A 22985-nucleotide genomic window follows, 5' to 3' on the forward strand; every position below is an offset into this window, starting at 1 on the left:
ATATTCCCGAGTTTAAATTTCAAAAACACGACATTGAGTTTCGAATGAACGAGTGTTAGAATAAGCCTTCTGGATGAGTATTATACATTTTTTTTTTGTAATTCACTGAATCTTTATTGAAATTAATAGAGTAGTTCTATAGATATCGTTTAGTGATTTTTGCATTGAAAAATGTTGGTTGGCAGAACTGATTTCTTTATCACACATTTGACAGATAATAAATCCGTGACAGGAGAGTTTCGAGTACCTACCAGTGGCGACGTCGGGGGGGGGGGCTAAAATTTGACATACTAAGGCTAAAACATTAGCAGAACTTTATTTTGACCACTTCTGTTTTTGAAAGTTGACATCGCCACTGGTACCAACATATAATAATGAAATATGAGCATAAAATCTGCGTGAAACTGAGATATTCTTCAAGGTATAGCAGAATGAACGGATTTGCCACATAATTAGAGAAAATATAAATACCAAGTCATTCAGCTCGAAGAAATCAAGAGTGGAGTTACAATGGATAAAACAAAGAATTTAATTTACATTTTTATAGTTAATGGAATTTCGCGTGCTAAAACGATTAAAATATTATATAATTCATTGAAAAAGACCACGATTTATTGCCAAAAACTCAAGAAATCTGATCGAACAACCACCGTATTCCCCTGATATGACTCCTGCCGATATTTTCTTATTTACAAAACCAAAATTTCAAACAATAGAAGAATTGTACTGAAGTCAATTCTAAATGATTTTGAGAAAAGTTTTCGTTGGTGTAAGTTTGTTAGTTTTAAAAGAAGTATCTTTGAAAGTGATGCAATATTATGTTTGTATGAATAAATAGGTACGTTTTCTGAAATCGCGTATGTGATACAAATCTTTTTTTGGAAGACCCGCGTACTTGGCTATATTCTTGCTTGTATGGAAGAACTTTCTATTCGTTATCAGTGAAAACTCAATATTCTGGTACGTCTTATTCAAATTTTTGTACTTTCTCTTGATTTGGAACCAAATATTTGGTAATATACATATTTTACAGTCAGTGAACACTAGTAAAATGAATCAATTGAGCTCATTACTTGAGTATTTCTCTATCTGGTAAATTATAGTAATTATGCAATACAACTTTCGTCTCTCATTAAGCTGGGTCGATATCTGTAAAGTTTTCAAGTTTATTCAATTTTTGTTGAATAAAACATTTTTAGCCTAAATCATTCTTTGTAATTTTTTCACTTAGAATTTTTTTTGTTGGTTTATGTGCCTAAATTTGAAGTGGCAGTATATATAAAAACACTTGAATTTTCAATCAAATTTTTCCATGAAATTTTCAGATGAATTCCCCAATATCCGTAATCTAATCTTAAACAATCACCTATTTATCCAGTTCTGAAAACGGCTATTGTCTTTATTGAAAAATGTGGGTGTTACTGATAATTTGTGAATTTTTCCTGGTCGGTAAGTAAATTATGGCTATACCGATAGTAAAACCTTTGGATTAGTCAAAAATAGAATGTAACTTTTCCTCTATAACATTTTTCAAAAAAAAAAAAAAAAATCCACAAAGCATCTCTTGGAGATCAAATATTAATTAAATTAAATCAGGTACAGAAGCCAATTAATCCCCCAAATAATTAACTCAATTCAATTATTTTGAATAGTGGTTTAATTCATGTGCAAAAAAAATGATATTTTTATTTTACGATAAACAAAACATTAATGAAATTTTCAAGGAGATCAGAATCACTCGACTCCTAAAGATCAATAATTATTGTCCATTACTCTTCATCTTTATTTTGAAGGTCTTTAACTAAAGGACCATTGATGTCTTACGTAATCTTTATCCAAAAGTGTGTCGTGGTAAACTTAGATACATTTTTTGTTTTGTTTCAGCATTCGCTAAGGCAGATACCTCCTGTCTGCTTAGAGATTATGGTGATAATAAAAGAGTTTGCGTTTGCAATTCCGAACATTGCGATTATTATTTTGTTGATATTACACCGGATAAAGTGGACGTAGTAACCTCAACCCAAGATGGAGCGAGATATAGGAAAACGGTTCAAGAATTTGAAACCTCAGCAAGTAGCTCAAACCTCATAATAATCAATAGAAATAACACATATCAGAGTATCAATGGATTTGGAGGAGCCTTGACAGATTCTGCTGGTATCAACATCATGTCTTTACCCCCAAGAGCCGCTGATCATTTGATGAGGTACCTACTGATATTTATTTGTTTCTTTAATTTAACTGCAGCTCTGCTAGCCTGCTGGGAACTGCGACCAAGTTGATCTTTTATTCTTAACCCTACTTATTCATACAAACCAAGGGAGGCCGTTGATGGTGTTAATGAAACCGACGACATCTTTAGGAGCCTTGGCTATTACTTCATGAGTATCCAGAACTGACTTTTCCATATGAGTGGTTCTTAGAAAAGTCAGCTCCGGGCATTTGCACACTATGTGTTCGGCTGTTTCTACCTCCTTTCCACAGAGTCTGCAGATCCCATCTGCTGACTTACCCATGCAGTACAAAAGGTATTTGACATTGTCCTGTCAGCAGTCCCACCATTACTCGAAGCACAGCTCGTGATAGCTTCAAGAGCTTTCTTATCGGTGAAAGCACCACAAATTTCTTTGCCTTAGCAAGACCCGGAGTGTTCCTCCAGAGGGTTTTCCTATTTCCCTCTCCCATTGTTGGACAGCTGTCTTGTATTGGTATTTTCCAAGCCCACAGAAGGGCTCGGGACCAACAGGTGTCAACCTTGATGCCCTTTTCGCAAGTTCATCGGCTTTTTCATTTCCTTCAGTACCACAATACCCTGTGGTACCCATCGTAAAGTTACTTTATTGCCTCTGGCTATCAGTTGCTTTATGGTATTACGGCACTCCCATGTCAGTAGGAACCCCTGGGTATATGATTTCAGGGACCTCAGCGTGGCCTGGCTTTCACTTTGATCGGTTGGCTAGAAAGCTGGATTTAAGAACTGCGACCAATTGATTTTCAGTCCTATATCTCGCTTAAAAATCTGATCAAAACTTTCATGGAAGCCTTTACTTTAAATGCATCAGGAAGTGTGCTTCTTAGACTGACCAATTTTGGTCATTTGCATAGTATATATTCAGCTGTTTCCATGTCAGATTTGCAGGGTCTGCAAATTTCATCTGCCATCAAGCCCATGTGATAAGGAGATATTTGAACCAGCAGTAGAAAGTGCCAGAGTATTTCTTCAGAGGGATCTTTTATTCAGCTGTTTCCATGTCAGATTTGCAGGGTCTGCAAATTTTAATCTGCCATCAAGCCCATGTGATAAGGAGATATTTGAACCAGCAGTAGAAAGTGCCAGAGTATTTCTTCAGAGGGATCTTTTATTCCTGTGTTTCCATTTCTGATCTCCTGCACTTAACTATTATTTTCCAAGGCCACAAAAGGATTCAGGCCCAATGGGTGTTACCCTTTATGCTTTTCTCGGCAATACCAATATGTCACCCATAGCAGGCACTCTCTTGCCTCTAGCCATGATTAAATGGCATAACCTATCGAACACCAATGACATAAGAAATGTCAACAAATAATACACAGCTTTGCCATTATAACCATTTTACCATTCTTATTGGAAAACCCTTTAAATGTATTTAATAATATGAATCTCGAATGAAAGAATCACCAACATCTTCCAAACCTTTTTAGGTCCTATTTCACAGGAATGGGATCAATGTACAGCATTTGTAGAGTTCCAATGGGTGGAACAGACTTTTCGACCCACGGTTACTCATATAACGATGGTTCCGAAGACAAAGACTTGGCCAACTTCAAATTGGCTGAGGAAGATTTCAAGTACAAGGTGAGTATGCCAAAGAGTTCACTTCAGCAATTGGAGTGCTCTAGCACATGCTTCTTGATTGCGCTGGTGGACTAATACCAGTAGACCCTTGCCCAAATTTAAACGTACCTCAAGGTATTACTCAGCTTGTTGCATGGTTTTGTAGATACCTCTCATGAGAATCGCACGTAATCTGAGCATGTACCAAACACAACTCAAGTTCTTCACATCCACTTGGGTAGCTCCAAAGTGGATGAAGGATAACGGAAGATATGAAGGAGGCTCCCTCAAAAACGAGCATTACCAAACATGGGCCAAATATTTCTTGAAATTTCTGGAGGAGTACAAGAAACAAGGATTCGATTTCTGGGGTATTACTACTGGAAATGAACCGTTATTATCGAAATTGACGGCAGTCACCAAAATACCATCTGTTGGTTGGAATTCAAGCACTGCTGTAAGTTACACAAACAATACTGACCTATAAATCCTGAACAAACATGATTTTTTACAGAGTGTTTGGATAAAGGATCATTTAGCACCCACTCTCAGATCCTCTAAGTTTTCTGATATCAAACTGATGGCTATAGATGATCAGAGAGTATTCTTTTCTGATTACTTGACCAATGTAAGCGAATTCAATGTTTTTTCTTCAAATACTTGTATCATTTTTTTTAACAGTTGATGCAGAATGAGACGACAAGGAATTATGTTGACGGTTTTGCTGTCCACTGGTATTTAAATTCGTTTATTTCTCCTGAAGTTTTAACTGGAGCACATCAAAGATTTCCAGATAAATTCTTATTGTCTACGGAAGCCAGTAGTGGTAGGTATACATTTGACGCTTTTGTCAAAAAGTAAAAAGGAATGTTCTACTTTTCCAATCAGTATCCTAGCCACGGGCGCCGAATCCAATGGCCAGCTAAATCTCCAGAACTTGCAACGTTAGGTTTTTGTCGGATTATTTGAAATTTAAATTCTTCTTCTTACATTTTAGCTGATTATTGATGAATACAACAAAATTCAATCGACTAATTGAATTATTTCGAATTCTTTTTTTTATTTCTCAGGTTTCTATCCTTGGAACAAACACGTTGACTTGGGCTCTTGGGAGAGAGGGGAAAAATATGCAAATGATATAATAGACGTAAGTTTTCAGATCAAATTCATAGATAATTCTACATAAATTAATTGTTCCGTTGAAAATAGTTAATGTATAATAAGTTTTTAAAGGTCCATTATTTCAATATTCTTGGAAATGTTTTCACTACAAACTTAGGTTAGGTTATGTTTACTTACCTGTAAAATATATGCTTAGAACCTCAACAACTGGGTTACTGGCTGGGTGGACTGGAATATAGCCTTGGACCTCAAAGGGGGTCCAACTTTCATAAAGAACTACATTGATTCCCCAATCATAGTGAACTCCACTGCAGGAGAATTCTACAAACAACCAATGTACTACGCTATAGGCCACTTTTCCAAGTTTATTCCAGTAGGGTCTGTTAGAATTGAGGCAGTATCGAATTTAAATTTGCCGATGGTGGCTTTTACTAGGCCAGGACCAGACAACAAAATGGTGCTAGTGTTGCTCAACAAGTAAGTACTTTTTAAAAATTTTTCAACTAGAACATTTTCAATTTTTTTTTATTGAAGATACTCAAAAACTCGGTTGTATATTTCAATAACTTGGATAAACTTAGTAAAACACAACTAACTTTCTCCTATTTAAAGGACGGTTACAAAAAAATAAAGAATTGGGTTAAAATATTTAACGATAGTAAAACGAGTTTTGCTTATTGTTGAAATTACTGTTTTTTATGGGAAAAAATACTGTGCAAGCAAAACTATGGCTTCATAAGTATTATTCAGACTTTGCGCCATCGACCACAACTTTTAAAAAGAGACCCAAGACTAAATCATTTTCAAGAATTTCCTAGTCCTAATTGTAAAAGAGTAATTTAATGTTTTTAAACTAACACGTTTTACAGGAATAAAAATAGTGTATCTGTTAGTGTGAAGGATGGTTCTAAAATCATTAATCTGAATTTGGAGAAGAAATCCATCACTACGGTTATGTACTGACACACAGGATATTGAAAAAGAAAATCTGTAAATCTATTCCAATTGTAAAAAAAAATCAATCTGTAATGAAATACTTGAATATTTGAGTTCTTCTGTTTGTATCTCAAAGTGATAGAGTAAAAGACTTCTCATAGGAAAACAATTTATTTAATTGGACAATATACATAAAACAATTAAATTCTAATAAATATGTATTTTAAATTATAAATAACATTATAAATAAAAAATGAGAATTATTGTTGATTCGTTATAGTGCTTCGGTTAAGAATTGCTCTTGTTTTTTGAGTAAAATCATTCAACCATGGTCTTTGTGGATTTTTTGGAAGATTTTCTTTCAATTGAATGAAATTGAATGTCCTCAAAACTTTTGACGTAAAAGATCTTTGATCTTTTACAACACTTGAAAAAGGTTGTATCATATCAACAAAAACAATCATCAGTCAGTAAAAATTAATGAATAAAATCTTGTTCGATTGCACTGGATTCGCATAATAAAAAATTTGATAAGTTCACAAGTTATTATTGCTATTTTGTATGTGTATATTTATGACTGGAATAAAGTTCTTAAAATTTCCCCTATACCTTGTTCGTTTATTGTAGAACCTGACTCATTTTTAAAAGTGGATACTTTTCAATGAGCAGTGGCAAACAGGAAGTAAATTTTTTTGCAGCTTCAATGTTTCTAAGTGTTCGCTATTGGTTCATTGTAGGGTCAAAAATTATCTTTTCTTAGGCGTGGCCGTTTTTTTTATTCTACTGTATGGTGTGATTTATATCAGGAGGTTGTATTTCATTATCTTATCTCAAGATTGATAAAGCTAAAAATTATGGATTTTCAATATCATGACGATTATCATTTTTTTTTCATTTAAATAAATACCTACATTCCTAATATCTACTTAAACCTTGCACAGGACATGAAACAGCAATTCTTGATACTTCATTATATTGCTAATACCCACAGCCCTCTTGGAGTACAAATTTAATTTATTAATTCATTGGTTTATGTACAAGGTGGACCTCGGCTAGCACCTACATTTAAAAAACTCCTATAATGCAACAGGCGTCTTCAGAAAGGTGGGGTAAGTATTGCATAGAGGAGGACTCTGCTTTTAATCTGTGATGTACTCAAAGTCAAGGTTTTCAAACATAGTCTAAACATCCTAGACGACCTTAAATTTGCAAAATGGGGAAGATGCAGCTTAAAAAACTGAATTACATAACATTCTGGCAATTGAATGCGGTAGCTAGCCGTGGAGCACCCTGTATAATTATTTGTATCCAAACACTCCTTAGCCACAGTAAACCATCTCAAGGTCAGGTCTTATGTGAGTAAGGAGAACCAAGTGTACTTGTAGGCCTTGTTACTGTGTCCCACCGCCACCTCAGTTACATTACTGCGTACCCTACAGCGAAATAGTGGAACAACACTTCTGAAAACTTCTTTTTCTCCGATTGACTGAAGTATTACTTTTCCTGACTAGGCAGCAAAGTAAGGACTTTCTCGCCTAGGCAGCAAAATGATTATTTTCATAAGTTGTCAAACTATAATTATTATGAACTTTTCCATAGCAACCATAATCTTTCTAACAGTTGCGTTTTTATTTTTGTTTTAATTAATCAATACATTTGGAAATACAATATCTTAAATGTATCATTATAAACAATCAGAGGAAAAAATTGTGTGTTCAACTCGGCAGCCAAATAGATTGACTGCCTTAGCTGAATTCCTAGCCGAGCTATGAACTATCAGCCGCGGAAGTCAATCTACTACTTTGTGACCTTGACAGAAGCATTCGAACTTGCTGAACCACTATGACAACTTTAGGAACCAGAATGTCAGAAGAAGATTTTCTTGAATACTTCAAACGCCTTGTCAATTCTCAAGAAATATTCGTCGAGTGTTCAGTTTTTCTGCTCACTAATAATAAAAAAGCATCGATAGAAATTTAGAACATAAATGTACAAAAACTCGACGAATATTTGAAATGAAAACCAAATGGATGACAACTGGCAGATATCCAAGGATGCCAACGCAAGAACGCCAAATGTTCCGCCAAAATGCGGATAGGGACTTGCGTTGATCCAACCAATAGAAATAATAGAGCAACCGAAACCTCCACACCATCCCCGATTAAGAGACTAAGGCACCAAAAGATAATTTCGTGAAGCCCGGCCATATTATTTTTAAAAAACAAGTCTCAGGTATTTGAAAACATCGATTCGAGTTACCCCTAATCCCCTAGTCGTCAGTCCATTTACTATCACCATTTTTTAAATCTTTTTTATCACTAGTGTCGAACATGCGCACATCGCCCCCTTCCTCGCAGAAGAAGTCGTCGTCGAAGGGGTCGTTCTCCCTGCCGAAGATGTTGACCGACTCCGACTTCTTCAGATCCGCCCTCAACACTCCTGACAACCTCTTGCTGAGCCTGTTGGAGGTCTGGACCGAGAACTCGAAGCTATCGCCTTCCTCGCAGGTCAACTCCTCCTTGATCACTGAGATGGAGTTGTCCTCCGGCACTTTGTCCATGGAAAAGTCGTCCTCGAACAGCGACTTCGACCGTCCTTGATAAGGACGTGGCTTCGCGTCTTTCCCGACCTTTCTCTGAAGCTCTATCATTGACAGCTGCTGTCTAAGCTTCGCCGTCTTGACAGCCATCGGGATCTCCATCGGTCCGTCCTCGAAGTTGTTGTCGAAGCCCTGTTTAGGCTTCGAAGACTTCCTGGGGAAGGTGTTGGTGTTCTCTTCCGCCTTTGGTCGGTCCTCCTTCTTCTTGCGGCTCTGCAGGGTGAAGGTCTTCTTGGGATCGGAGATTGGGCCGATGTCTGGTTGTTTCTTAGGCTCGGCGAAGTCTGTTTCAAATTGAGATGGTTTGGCGTATTGGCCATGAGTAGGTTTGTTCCGGGTTAGGGAACCGGTGTCAGGTTTGTGCCTGTATGCCGGTTCCGAGTACTGGGAGTCTCTGCTTCTGGAGCGACGGTTCCCTTTGTAACGCTTGTCACGCTCACCGTCGCTACCAGCTAAAAAAAAGTATATCTTTTTTATGTAAATGTAGTGACAATTTACACACATGTTCAATATCTAGAGATATTGTAATAGAAAATATATAAGCTCTTTATGCATTCTTCTAAAGACATAACAAAAACATCGGGATGATTGACGCATCAGCTACGTCTGCATTGTATTATTTTGGTATTTTTATGCTATACTATAAAACGATGAAAATTCACACAAAATGATAGCATGACTTCACTTGCAAAAACTCAAAAATATACAAATTCGAGTACGACCAAGAAATAATGTTCCCGACTTTAAAATGAGAGGATATGCAGCAGGAATGGAAGGAGGGGCTCATAAAATGAGTAATTTAGAGCATGGTATTGAGCAGTGCCAGTTAAGCTATTAAAATAAGGCTGATTGACTAATCAAATTCCAATTTTGTCCCCTTGTCCTAGTTAAAACAAAAGCAATATTTCAATCGGCAGACAACCGCATATTTCACCACTAAGATGTCTAAAACACTGGTATGCTCACTTACTCTTGAAAAACCTTAAGATTAAAGGGGCCTTCTTGAATTTTAATGGTATTGGTCACTTTTCACTTGATTTCCGCATCGTTTCCTGTGGCGCTCACGTCGTCTTGCTGTCAATGTAGTGTTTTGAGGTTAAATCAATAATAAACAAGATTAGCGACTTTTGACATGTTGCGGTTGATTGGTCAATCTACAGTGACTTAATAACCCACAATTACAACACGCGTGATCTCATTTTTAATTGACTGAGCCTAAATATGGCGGTGACAAAGTGTCAGTTCAGTTCAGTCAAGTTTATTCTTAAGTTCTATGGTAAAGCCATATGGATCGCCATTTTTAGGCTCAATTTGAACGAATTTTTGCCACTGTGGTTTATTAAGTCATTAAGTATTAAGTTTATTAGGTCAATCCTTTGTATAGCGCCACCTTAAGGGGGAAAAGGGACCCATGCCGAGCCGATTAGCCAGAATCGGCTTGAACGAAATCTATTCAGTGAATACACCAGTGTTTTAAACATCTTATCCACCACCAAAAATCCACAGAATTATGGTATTTCTTCTTACCCAGATGCCGCGATTTGAAATCTCCGATCTTCCTCTCCATCTCCGAGGCACTGTTGGGGCGTTTCCAATTGCGCTTCGACTGCATGTAGTGGGGAGGAGGATGCGCCTCTTCCTTCTCCAATGGGTACTCGTCCTCCCACGGCGACTCCTCCCTGCTGTAGTACCTGTCGTCATGCTTTCTCTCCCTCCACTTTCCCGGACCGGGTGGTGTGCTGGCACTGGACCATCTGCCCGAGCTGCTGTACCTGCCTGAAGGTTTGTCTACAAAGAAAAAATACATAAGATTCACAGTAACAGTGGCGAGGCATGAGATTCGTAATCTGCTTAATTCGGAGAGCATTCCCGTTGCTGCGGTGACTGTGTGCTAGCCCATGAGATGGCGCCGCAAGCTACGCATTACTCGACAGAACGGCACCGCTGGGGATATGAATCCAACCATTATACTTCAATGTCGCCACGCGATGTGGTAGATACCACCAAGTTGCCATACTTATTACATAGAATAGAGAGGTATTACCTCTCTATTCTGTGCTTATTATTACATCAGTGGGGTGGTGCAACGCAATACCTCGAGAGAAAGAGAGAGGGCATGTTATCAAACCGCATTTCAGACATTTGAGATTTCCAAGCATAGGCAACTGAATATATGAGGCCGCAGCGATTATATTATATATATAAAGGGTGTTTTTTTAGAGCTATAGAACTTTCAATTGCAATAAAACAACGATGGATTATTCGATTGACATGAATTTTATTTATCCGCAAGATAATCTTGTGGCATTACATTTTAAATATGATTTCTGGCATATGACCGCCACGGCTGGCTCGGATGTAGTCCAATCTGGACGTCCAATTTTCGATGACTTTTTCCAACATTTGTGGCCGTATATCGGCAATCACGCGGCGAATGTTGTCTTCCAAATGGTCAAGGGTTTGTGGCTTATCCGCATAGACCAATGACTTTACATAGCCCCACAGAAAGTAGTCTAGCGGTGTTAAATCACAAGATCTTGGAGGCTAATTCACAGGTCCAAAACGTGCAATTAGGTGGTCACCAAACGTATCTTTCAATAAATCGATTGTGGCACGAGCTGTGTGACATGTTGCGCCGTCTTGTTGGAACCGCAGTTCAATTCAGGAATGAAAAAGTTAGTAATCATGGCTCTATACCGATCACTATTGACTGTAACGTTCTGGCCATCATCGTTTTTGAAGAAGTACGGACCAATGATTCCACCAGCCCATAAAGCGCACCAAACAGTCAGTTTTTATGGATGTAACGGTGTTTCGACATACACTTGAGGATAAGCTTCACTCCAAATGCGGCAGTTTTGTTTGTTGATGTTGCTATTCAACCAGAAGTGCGCTTCATCGCTAATGGATGTAGTGCGCGATATGTATTCCGCACAGAACCATTATTTTCGAAATGAAATTGCACTATTTGCAAGCGTTGTTCAGGCGTGAGTCTATTCATGATGAATTGCCAAACCAAACTGAGAATAAATCACTTGGCAGCTGTTAAATCGGTCGCCATCTTGAACAGTAATGCCAACTTAAAGTTATATAACTCGAAAAAAACACCCCTTATAATCCGTTATACCGATGTTCTTTACGAATTCAAGAATATCTTCAATTTTCTACAGTCACCAGGATTCAATGTGCCAGTGCTTCTTCTAGCTTTACTTTCGCTGCTACCTGAAATTCAGTGGCCCAAAAGGAAAAAGATGCCGATATGAATTCTTCGGTGGTTAATAAAATCAATATGACGGCCGTACCCACCGTGTTCTTCTTCTTCCCAGTCGGGACAGCATCGATGGTCCCGTTCGCTCTCCCTCCTCCTTCTTCGCCTTCGTTCCTCGTCGTTCCACCTCGTCCGGGGCTCGTTGTCGATGTCCCTTCCCCCCGTGCAGAACCTGTCCGGTTCCCTATTGTTGTATTTTTCTGACCAGTGGAATTTTCTTGGGTCGTCGTACCTGAAAGATTAAAGTTTCCATAAGCAATTCTGGGTAATAAGGAGTAGAAAGGATAGATATAAGGCGATGATGCCAGTTTGTTAACAAGAAACTAGATATTCAACGATTTTTCAAGATTATCAAACTTTGATCTCTTGCCAGGAGTGAATATGTCGGTGCTTGTATTAGCTAGAAGCTATGTGTCTATACGACTGTGTATTTTATCGCCATTGTCCTTTGATACGTTACGTTTTTCTTCATTTTCATACTAATGATATGAAACTTCCATAATATTTTAATAACAGAATAGCTTCACATTACTGAGCATTATCAAACCATTCAAAGAGCGAGATTAGTAAAGGGTGTTTTTTTTAGAGCTATAGAACTTTAAATTGCAATAAAACAACGATGGATTATTCGATTGACATGAATTTTATTTATCCGCAAGATAATCTTGTGCCATAACATTTTAAATATGATTTCTGGCATATGACCGCCACGGCTGGCTCGGATGTAGTCCAATCTGGACGTCCAATTTTCGATGACTTTTTCCAATATTTGTGGCAGTATATCGGCAATAACACGGCGAATGTTGTCTTCCAAATGGTCAAGGGTTTGTGGCTTATCCGCACAGACCAATGACTTTACATAGCCCCACAGAAAGTAGTCTTGCGGTGTTAAATCACAAGATCTTGGAGGCCAATTCACAGTTCCAAAACGTGAAATTAGGCGATCTCCAAACGTGTCTTTCAATAAATCGATTGTGGCATGAGCTGTGTGACATGTTGCGCCGTCTTGTTGGAACCACAGCTCCTGGACATCATGGTTGTTCAATTCAGGAATGAAAAAGTTAGTAATCATGGCTCTATACCGATCACCATTGACTGTAACGTTCTGGCCATCATCGTTTTTGAAGAAGTAGGGACCAATGATTCCACCAGCCCATAAAGCGCACCAACCAGTCAGTGTTTCTGGATGTAACGGTGTTTCGACATACACTTGAGGATTAGCTTCACTCCAAATACGGCAGTTTTGTTTGTTGACGTAGCCATTCAACCAGAAGTGCGCTTCATCGCTAAACAAAATAAAATGGACGTAGTGCGCGATACGTATTCCGCACAGAACCTTTATTTTCGAAATAAAATTGCACTATTTGCAAGCGTTGTTCATGCGTGAGTCTATTCATGATGTAATGCCAACTTAAAGTTATATACCTCCAAAAAAAACACCCCTTACTTAAAATCGTTGCCGTTCCTACAGATTTTTCTACCTAGTACATTTTTTTTCAAAAGACATTTTAACTTACTCATACTCGTCCTCTTCATCCCAGCTATCCGTAGGCCTCCTCTCCCTATACCTGTCAAACTGCTGTGGCTTGGGAGGCCTGGACCAGCCTAACCTCTCAGCACTTCTGCTCTCCCTAGGTTCCCGCCTCTTCGGCTCCTCCTCCCACGGACTGACGTCCCTCGAGCTTGACGAGTGCCCGCCCACCTGACCACCGTGGGCGCCCCAGCCGCCTTGTCTCCTCCTTCTAGGCCTCTCGTAGCACTCGTAGTACTCATCGTCGTAGCTATCAGTGGAACGTCGATTCGATGAGCTATACGGCACTGGAAGAAAGTACAAGAGTGCTTATTGGTCTTGTTCATGCTATATGAGTACAGGGTGGACAAATAAGCGAGGTAAGCGGCTATATCTCAGGATCCACTCATCGTAGAGACTTGCGGTAAAAAAGAGGACACACTGGAAATTGTTTTGAAGTTCATACCTCTACCGCTAGGGGGCGTAATAGCTACCGTCGAGTAGAAAAATGAATTTTACTCGAAAATGTTTCATATGAAGTTGAAGAAAAAATATCATCACTGTAATCCTTGAAAAATTCTATATCTTTTTGAATTGACTCTTTCGATTTTACGACATCAAATAAGGATAGGTGAAAGGGAGAAATCTGACTGATTGAAACGCCTGTAACTTCAGTTTGGCTCAACATTTTCGAGCAAATTAGATCTCGTCTGAAAGATAATATCTTGTTGATTGAGAACAAAATATAGTCATGATAAATTTGTTTTTGCTGCTTTCGATATGGGGCGCTAAGTCAGAAGTTCATTGTTTTGTTCATTTTACTCCGAAATTTCAAATGTAATGATAGGATTTTCTTAACAGAAACAGAAGTTCCATCAAATTTGCATGAAAAAACCTGAAGGTCGAGAAGCGATAATTCCAGACGATCTGAAGTTATGGCCGAAAGAAGATATTTTTCAACTGATGCACTGTGAAAAACCAAATTGTGTCTTTAAGTTCTGACAGAAACAGAAATCCCATCAAATTTGTATGAAAAAACCAAGGGTCGCAAAGGGATAGCTTCATGCGTTCTGGAGTTATGGCCGAAAGAAGACACAATTTAGTTTTTGAGTGCATCAGTTGAAGAATATCTCTTTTCGGCCATAACTCAAGAATGCCTGAAGCTATCGCTTTGCGACCTTTTGGTTTTTTTATACAAATTTGATGAGATTTCTGTTTCTGTCAGAACTTAAAACACAATTTGATTTTTCGCAGTGCATCAGTTGAAGAATATCTTTTTTCGGTCATAACTTCAGAACGCATAAAATTATCGCTTTGCGACCTTCAGGTGTTTTCATTCAAATTTGATGGAATTTCTGTTTGAAATTTCGCAGTAAAATGAACAAAACAATGAACTTCTGACTTAGCGCCCCCTATCGAAAGCAGCAAAAACAAATTTATTATGACTATATTTTGTCCTCAATCAACAAGATATTATCTTTCAGACGAGATCTAATTCTTTCAAAAATGTTGAGCCAAACTGAAGTTACAGGCGTTTCAATCAGTCAGATTTCTCCCATTCACCTACCCTTATTTGATGTCGTAAAATCGAAAGTGACAATTCAAAAATATAAAGAATTTTCCAAGGATTACAGTGATGATATTATTTCTTCAACTTCATATGAAACATTTTCGAGTAAAATTCATTTTTCTACTCGACGATAGCTATTGCGCTCCCTAGCGGTAGAGGTATGAACTTCAAAACAATTTCCATTGTGTTCTCTTTAACACTTTAGTGGTAACATTTTTTACCCCAAGTATCTACGATGAGTGGATCCTGAGATATAGCCGCTTACCTCGCTCATTTGCCCACCCTGTACAAGGTAAGCGTTAGCCTTACTTCTTCCATTCATACTTTTCATTTAGTAGGAAGATTAAAATGTGATGTTGCCAGACTTATTCGAAAATCAGGAGAACCAAGAAAAATTAAAATTGAAGATATGGGTTCATCGAAATAACCACTTACTTTCCGGCTCCGCAGACGTGTCCCACCACCCTTCCTGGTCCTTCCTGACTGACTTGCGCGGCCACCGATCGCCGCCGCTCTCCGAGTCCGGTCCCTTCCTATAGTCGGAAGGGGAACCGTTGCCATCTTTGGAGTCGCTGGACCAGGAGAGCCCCTCCTCACTCTGCACCGCCTGCTTCTCCCTGACAGACTCCTGCGGGGTGTTCGTTTGGTCGAAAATGGCCCAACTCTCTCCTGCAACGACAGACGGTCAGTGGGGAATCTGTGGTCGAGTTAGTTGACATTCGACGTGACTAATTTTTAGGTTATGTTAGGTTAAATCATATCTGTAAGGTTATGAAACCTTAATTTAGTACAAAACGCCACTACTCGATTGTTAACCACGCCACTGCATTAAAATAAACACGGTGTTTAACGTTTTGTTCAAGGAAAAACTTGAAATCGCGAAATCAACAACAAACAATATAAATAAAAACAAATCTAATCGAAATCTTCGATAACAATATCTCACGTTGTTGTGCAAACCTAGAAAAACTATATGCCGAACAATCTTCACCTACACTGCGCAAAAAAATTAACGCACATTATGGAAATCTCAAATTTATTCTACAACTGAAGGTGTTCTCAATGATAATTATTTTTATCAGAATTAAGCATGCATATGTTATCCACTTTCAACGTTTTTCTTCAATACAGATGTTTTTTCCCAGCAGGAATAAAAAAAGATGAGATTATCAGATTTTGAATGTATTATTGGCTCCATTCTGAAATCAGCTGTTCTCGATCAATTCTAGTGATCAATAGTTTTTCTTTCGTTTGATTTTCTACACTCGATCGCTATGCAACGCGAAATACGCAATTTGACCTAAGAGGAATGTGCCCATGCGGTAGTTTTGCGAGAAGAAGGGTGGACATATACAAGAATTGCAGAAAGGTTTGGAGTTTCCCATACAAGTGTGTCCAGAATGTTGCAGCGATTCAGGGAGACAGGTATGAATGTCCGAAGACCAGGACAGGGTAGACCACGGGTAAAAACTGTCATTCAAGAACGTTACTTGAGAGTTTCTTCGTTGAGACAACGGTTTGCAACCGCTCGCCTCCTTCAAAATCAGCTTGAGCAAACTCATGGGGTGCAAATTAGCACTCGGACAATAAGAAATCGCCTCAGAGAATATGATTTTTGGCCTCGTGTCGCGGCAAGAGGCCCAGCTCTTACCCCAGCCCATCGAAGGGCGCGTTTGGATTTTGCGAGAGAGCATATCCATTGGGAAGAGGCTGATTGGGAAAGAATTCTCTTCACAGATGAGTCTAGATTCTGTCTCTACCATTGTGATCGACGTTCCCTTGTATACAGGCGTCCACATGAAAGATATGGTCAGTGCAATTTCCTGAATACTACTGGTTTCGGGGGAAGATCAATTTTGGTATGGGGTGGAATATCTTTGACTGCTCGCACAGACCTAGTGGTCGTTGATAATGGAGCTTTGAATGCTGATAGGTATATAAGGAACATTCTTGAAAAGCATGTATTGCCATTTGCCCCATACATTGGTGAACATTTCATTTTTATGGACGATAATGCCAGACCCCATCGTGCGCGCATCGTTCAGGAGTACCTTGTAGAGGTTGAAGTCTCTCGAATGGAATGGCCAGCAAGAAGTCCAGATCTCAATCCGATTGAGCAGGTTTGGGACAACCTCAATAGAAGGCTGAGAAGTTCAGAAAATCATCCAGCTACTCTTAATGACTTAGGAATCCAACTCAGAGAAATCTGGGAAGGATTAGATCAGAACATTTTAAGATCACTCATTTTGAGTATGAACCGTCGTTGCCGAGCTGTAATTAACGCAAGGGGGGGAAATACCAAGTATTAAATCACTTATCAGCATTCCAGTATTTTGAAAATTGTTTATTTCTCTTCTTTCACATAAGATTCGGTAAAATCCTGAATTTTTCTTCCATTTAATGTGTCTTGTTTCGTTCAAAACCTTCCCGAGAGAACATAAAAATAAGTTATAAAGTCAATGTAGAGTTAACTTTCATTAAAATTGAGATTTTCAGAATGTGCGTTAATTTTTTTGCGCAGTGTATTTCTAATTAAGACGAAAAATAACTCACCAGTAGCTTCAATCTGCTTGTTCCCAGCCTCAGAGCTCTCCATCATATTGTCCACTTCCGGTGAACTCCCACTAATGATATCGGACAAAGATCCCGAGTTCAATCTTGTGGTCTGTATAATCTCAGTGATCACGTTGGAAATCGGACTCTTTGAAAGGAACTTAGAGGGTGACTTGGGCGGACTCAATCTCCCATCTTTCAGACTGCCGTCCACCTTCAACTCCGAAGACTCATTGCCCTCTTTATCCTTTTTACCATCACTCTGCACGATAGAAGTATTCTTCTCACTCTGCTCCACATCATTCTCTTCCAAAGGCGACTCTTCAATTATTTTGTTCTCCGTCTTCATCAGTTCCTCCTCCACTATCTCCCTCAAGGCGGCGTACCTATCTTCAGCTGTTTTGGTCTCAGTCATAGGCGACTGGATCTCCATTGGAGGAAAGACAATCGGTTTCTCTACCTCCACTTCCTTGAACTCCTGAGGTTCAGTGTCTATCTTGGTCTGTTTAATCTCTTCATTTATTAATTCCCTGAACACCGCGTACCTGTCGTAGCTCTCCCCACCACTGACAGGCTTAGCACCATCGAAATTCGTCTCAAAGTCAGCTTGGAAGGCGGGGAACTCTAAAACCTCCTCCTTCTGCTTATCTTCCTCGGCTTCTTTCTCTTCTGACTTCGCTTTTATCACATTAGACAAGTATTCGGTCAATTGTACCAAAGTCATGTTGCTCAATTGGGACGTAGGTATATTCAGTTTGACAGCCAATTCGTTCAAACCGCTCAAGGTCAACTGACTCAAGGTTATGTCCAATCCGTCTAGACTGTTACTCAGACTATCAGGTATGTTACTTTGTTCTTTCATTCGACTGTTCAAGTTAGATGTCACAGTAATGTTTTGAGTATTGATAGGTGACTTATTCAAGTTCGTTGATGGTAAAAGAAGAGCTCCACCTGCAGCGTTGTACTCTCCTGGCTTGGAAAACTGTATCGGTGTGAGGTAATCATCTTCGAAGCTTTGACTAATCCCTCCTTTAACTGGTCTCTCTGGTGCTATAGAGTCACTGTCAAATCTTGACTTGCGCATAGGTATAGGTAACGCTGGGCTTCTCTCCACAACTATAGAAGAAGTATAGACACTAGGCACCGTAGCATAGTTGTTGTCCAGGTAACCATACAAAGAATCCTCAATGTGTGGTGGTCTGGGTGGTGGTTTAACCAACAAATCATTGGCCTGTTTCTTTGGAGGCAGAGGAGGTGGTTTAATCTGCAATAGAGCAGTGTCTGGTCGTGGAGGAGGCTCTGGAGCAGTTTCATCCTTAACTTCACCACCTTCTACACTATCTTTAAACTGCACATTCTTAAAAGATCCACCGGTCAATGACAAACTGCTCAGAGCTGTGGTGTTGGGAGACTTCGAAAGGGGTCTTGACAGAAACCCAACGTCTATCTTGTTTTTCTTGTACTCATTGAAATCTTTTTCGAAGGGATCCTGCTTAAATTCGGTCTCAGCAAAAGGATCTAAAGATACGAACGGGTCTTCACCAAAAGGATCTGTTTCGAAATCGCTCAAACTTTTCGGTGTGGTGCTCAGATTAGCCAATTTAGAGCCTTTTTCTTTGCTCTCGGTCTGTTGGACCAAATCGTTGAGTACTTTTTTTGGTGGGTTTTTGAGCTCTTGAAAGAAATGTTTCTTATCAATATAGGGCTTACTTCTACCTGTACCTGAGGTAAAATAAAATATGAAACTAACTGAGATGAAAAGGTCACCAAAACGATAACAACAAAACACAAAAGTCAATAGTAGTTTATATTTTATTTTATTTTACCAGAGATGTTGATGTTTGGGCAGCTATGTTGGAGTCAGGTGTTCATGATTACAAGCAGCTGTCTAATGCCCGAATGGTAATTCACAACTTTTTGATAATTTTTTTTTTTTTGGTAAATGAATGAGCTGCTACAATTTTTTTAGAGAATGAAATTACGGAACTCTTTTAGATGATTCCGATTTTTTTGTTTTGTACTGCTAAATTACTCAAAGCCATGAATTGTTCTGAATTTCAAAAATCTCAACCAAGTGACTTCTGTTGACACCGAATGAAAACTACAATCTTACATGATATTTCATATGTACTACCACCACTACGTTATAATCCTGCAATCCAACACAGCTCAACGGTTTTTTATATCAGTTTTAGTTTTTGAGATAAAAATTTATCGATAGTGTGACAACTAATGTTCGGCTATAAAAGAGATAACACATTAAATAAAATGGCTTTTGAAGAAATTTATGGAGTTATTAAACTGTGAATGCCTTGCTTTGGGTGGTTTATCTGTAAATTTAATGGCTTAAATAAAACAACCATTTAAATCCAAAATTGGCTGCACCAATGAGATAGTTTGAATATATTTCAGTTTGGTCGTAATTTGTTTATGTTGCAAAAATTTTCTTTGTTGTCATAAAATGGTCAAATAACAATAATTGCTAGAAAATCTCGGAGTACAAAAATTCCATGCCTTTAACATGCCCATAGACAGATTCTCATAAAACCTAAATGATAGTAATCAAAATAGATTTCATCAGGATATAAATTCGATGGATGAACAATATCAAAGAAAAGAGATTTCTATAGAATCTGTCGAATATGTATAGGGAATTTATCATTTAAATAAGGCTAACTTATGAATTACTGAAAATTTTTTAATTTCGTTCAAAAAATTATTTTAAGATTACAATGGCAAACTACTATTTGTGGCTAGAATACTCATAAATACCATACAAGAAAAGCGCATAAGAAAAAATTCAATGCAAAGATATTAATGTCTATTTATTTTGTGAAAAATATTCCTTTCTTTCAATTATTCGTTTTTGATAAGGCGTTTTAGACATGAATGAATAAAAAGATCATTTTGTTCTAAAAGGGATCTCAAAACTAGACATTATAAACTAAAACTGACGTTTTGTTTTCGATTCTACAGCCAAAAACTACTAAGGCACAGCAGGCACCAATATTTGTGTTGGGCAGTGTTATTACTGAGTCTACGTAGTACATACTGAATATCAACGGCTCGAAATGTACAAATCCACTAAACTTTCAATTTTTGTAAAATACTACAAAAATCAGTGATTTGTTGAATTTGAACACCTCTTACTTGTTTTTCTATCAGATAATTTTCAAACTTTCTCCAGAAAGTTCACAACGCATTGATTCCTGATACAACAGATTCTTAAATCATAACAAACCTTGATGCACAAAAGAACAAGGAGAAAGTTTGAAACATTTCATTCCAAACGATATCTCATGCTCAGCTACTCAGTATCACGAACACATAACCACAAAACATTATCGAAAAAAGGAACTTACCCAGTGGATCTAAATCGGTAAAAACATCAAATTGCGATAATATTTCTTTTTTGGTTTGTTCGAGTTTCTCATCTTTAGCTGTCTTCTGTGCTGTGTCTGATAGTAATGTTGTTTCTTCGAACAAGCTGTTGGAAGGGGTAAACCATTCCCCGCTACTGGGTTCTTCATGGCTACTACTAAAATCTCTGCCAAGTGCCGATGATCATTATTAATCACTCAATTCCGGAAAGAGCCGAATAAAAGATTCAGATCTGTATTTTATGTGATATGTCAATGTGTCAATATGTCAAAATTAATTAGGTTAAGTTAGGTTAGGTTTTGAATTCAATGCGGTAAATAAACATTCAATGAAAAAATCACCTGGAGAATTTGAAATCAGCTGCTGGCATACTCTGAAAAGAATAAGTGTCTAGTCCACTTGATGTTGCCAAACTGTCTCCAGTATGAGGTGTCTTGGGACTGAATAAATTACTGGAGTCTGACGTTCGAGAGCCCCTTTCCTTACCAGACGATGGAGGTGGAGGTAGAATTGGATTCTAAAATTTGCATGGTCACTAATTATTGAAAATTACTTGTAATTTCTCTTACTGGGAAAGAAGTGAAACTATCGCCGAAAGGATCATCTTTAGAGCCGAAGGGTTCAGAAGGAGTGATTTTTTCCATTTGATTGAGTCCCTGTTGTAAGCTGTTGAGTTCTAATTGCAGATCGACTAGATTTGCAACAGCAGTACCACTCATTTTTGACTCTACGGAATTGGATGCTGTTTTGCTGTCACCTTTTATAGCTTCGTATTTTGCAGGAAGTTCTGGAGTTACACTCTGCAAATATTGAAAGTTGAATACGTGTCTAACATAAGTAAAATTTTTCTCACCTTATTACTTGAACTATCAGAGAATAATGGTGAATTATACAAGCAGTTTTTCTCTAAATGTTGTTTAGCCAATTCTATTTCTTTTCTCTTCAGTGCAAAAACAACTTGAAAAAGATCCCTCATTGCTATGACGACCTAAAAAAAAATTACATTAACTGTTTTATTCATATGTAAAACTCTCGAGAAATCATATTATTGCAAATTAAAAATTACCTGACTAGCAGCCTTATCAGTCTTAATTCCAAAAAATCTATGACCAGTATCTGGGGACCCAAAAATATATCCAAAAGCTCTAGAATCTGTCATATCTTGGGCAATGAATGAAATTTTGTGTACTGGATGATGATACAAACAGTCCTATAAGAAACAGTTTACAGTTATATACACTCACAATAGAAAATAGAGATTTATATTCCCTCGGAATAAATAAATATCCCATAATTAACTTGCATAACGAAAGTACACACTTACACCTGTTTTTTCATCTCTTAATCTCAAACCATCTAATGCTATGTGAACAGTTATCCTCTGCTTATGTTCACCAGCGGCTCTAATAGCCATTTTAAGATCTGAAAGGGCTTCTTGGCACATTCTGTCTCCCCTTGCCTCAGATACTTCCAATATTCCTATCAACTTAGCTTTAAAACACTGCCCCTCTCCTCCAAACCTTGAGGTATCGTGCTTGTCTAAAATTGGATAAATTGGAATTTGAAATAATATCCTGAAGATTGTAATTAGGTTTTGACATAATCCACTTACATTTAAAGGGGCTTGTTTTCTTCCTCAAAGTTTGCATTTTAAATATTTTGGTCAATTTAAAAAAAATAATTATTCACCCTAATTCAAATTACTAATTCACACCCGAAATAATGCATATTAATTTTCCTCCACTTGATATCTTTTGAGAAATTGAAAATGTAAACGTTTTGAAGTTACATCTTTTATTGATTAGATTGAGGTTCATTGAAGATAACCACTCTACACAGGGGGTGCGATGTAACAGGGGGTTGTTTTCTCTTTCCATGCGCATTGTAGGAGGTGTTAGAGATTTATTGATCTTCTTTCAGGTGGTTTGTTTGAGAAAATTTAAGATCAAGTTTTCCGGATTTTAAGGTTATTTTATTTGTTATGTATACTAATGTTGGAAAACAAAGGCGAATCATAGGGGAATGTTTGTTTACTCGATGGAAAACTAAAAATATCATACCAATGTGTTCGTCCAATTTTTTCATACCCATTTTCCATAACAGTTGGAATTGATTTAGGGTTTATTTATTTTTCATAATTAACCTTCAGTTGATGTTATTCATGAGATGAGATAACACTACGTACAGTTCGTTCATCTCTAAATCCAGATGACAATATAATGAACATTTCAA

At 37.9% G+C, this 22985-nt stretch overlaps 2 protein-coding genes across 5 annotated transcripts; one reads left to right on the forward strand and one right to left on the reverse strand.

Annotated features, from left to right (window-relative positions):
• The first annotated feature begins 1309 nt into the window (after positions 1–1309).
• On the forward strand, positions 1310–6135 carry LOC123682162 (putative glucosylceramidase 4). Of its 2 annotated transcripts, XR_006747790.1 has the most exons (10): positions 1310–1449; positions 1885–2206; positions 3682–3835; positions 3981–4271; positions 4329–4442; positions 4496–4640; positions 4885–4961; positions 5133–5413; positions 5806–5969; positions 6015–6135. XR_006747790.1 is itself a non-coding variant. In XM_045620614.1 (9 exons), exons 1-9 carry the CDS (start codon positions 1410–1412, stop codon positions 5897–5899), a joined length of 1518 nt encoding a protein of 505 aa, XP_045476570.1. In that variant the 5' UTR covers positions 1310–1409; the 3' UTR covers positions 5900–6135. The 2 variants fall into 2 exon arrangements, 1 of the variants encoding a protein (XP_045476570.1); XM_045620614.1 differs by having other exon boundaries at positions 5806–6135.
• Positions 6028–22969, reverse strand: LOC123682127 (protein disabled). Of its 3 annotated transcripts, none has more exons than XM_045620552.1 (13): positions 22814–22969; positions 22078–22292; positions 21820–21963; positions 21607–21741; positions 21323–21553; positions 21095–21270; positions 20735–20919; positions 17373–19094; positions 15255–15488; positions 13257–13557; positions 11778–11971; positions 9999–10259; positions 6028–8923 (listed from the first exon to the last, which is right to left on the reverse strand). In XM_045620552.1, exons 1-13 carry the CDS (start codon positions 22842–22844, stop codon positions 8142–8144), a joined length of 4611 nt encoding a protein of 1536 aa, XP_045476508.1. In that variant the 5' UTR covers positions 22845–22969; the 3' UTR covers positions 6028–8141. The 3 variants fall into 3 exon arrangements, with proteins under 3 accessions (XP_045476508.1, XP_045476498.1, XP_045476516.1); XM_045620542.1 differs by lacking the exon at positions 22814–22969 and adding an exon at positions 22366–22788; XM_045620560.1 differs by lacking the exon at positions 22814–22969 and adding an exon at positions 22366–22713 and having other exon boundaries at positions 17373–19046.
• Between the last annotated feature and the right edge of the window lie 16 nt (positions 22970–22985).

Source organism: Harmonia axyridis, chromosome 1 (assembly GCF_914767665.1).
Source record: "Harmonia axyridis chromosome 1, icHarAxyr1.1, whole genome shotgun sequence".
NCBI lineage: Eukaryota > Metazoa > Arthropoda > Insecta > Coleoptera > Coccinellidae > Harmonia > Harmonia axyridis.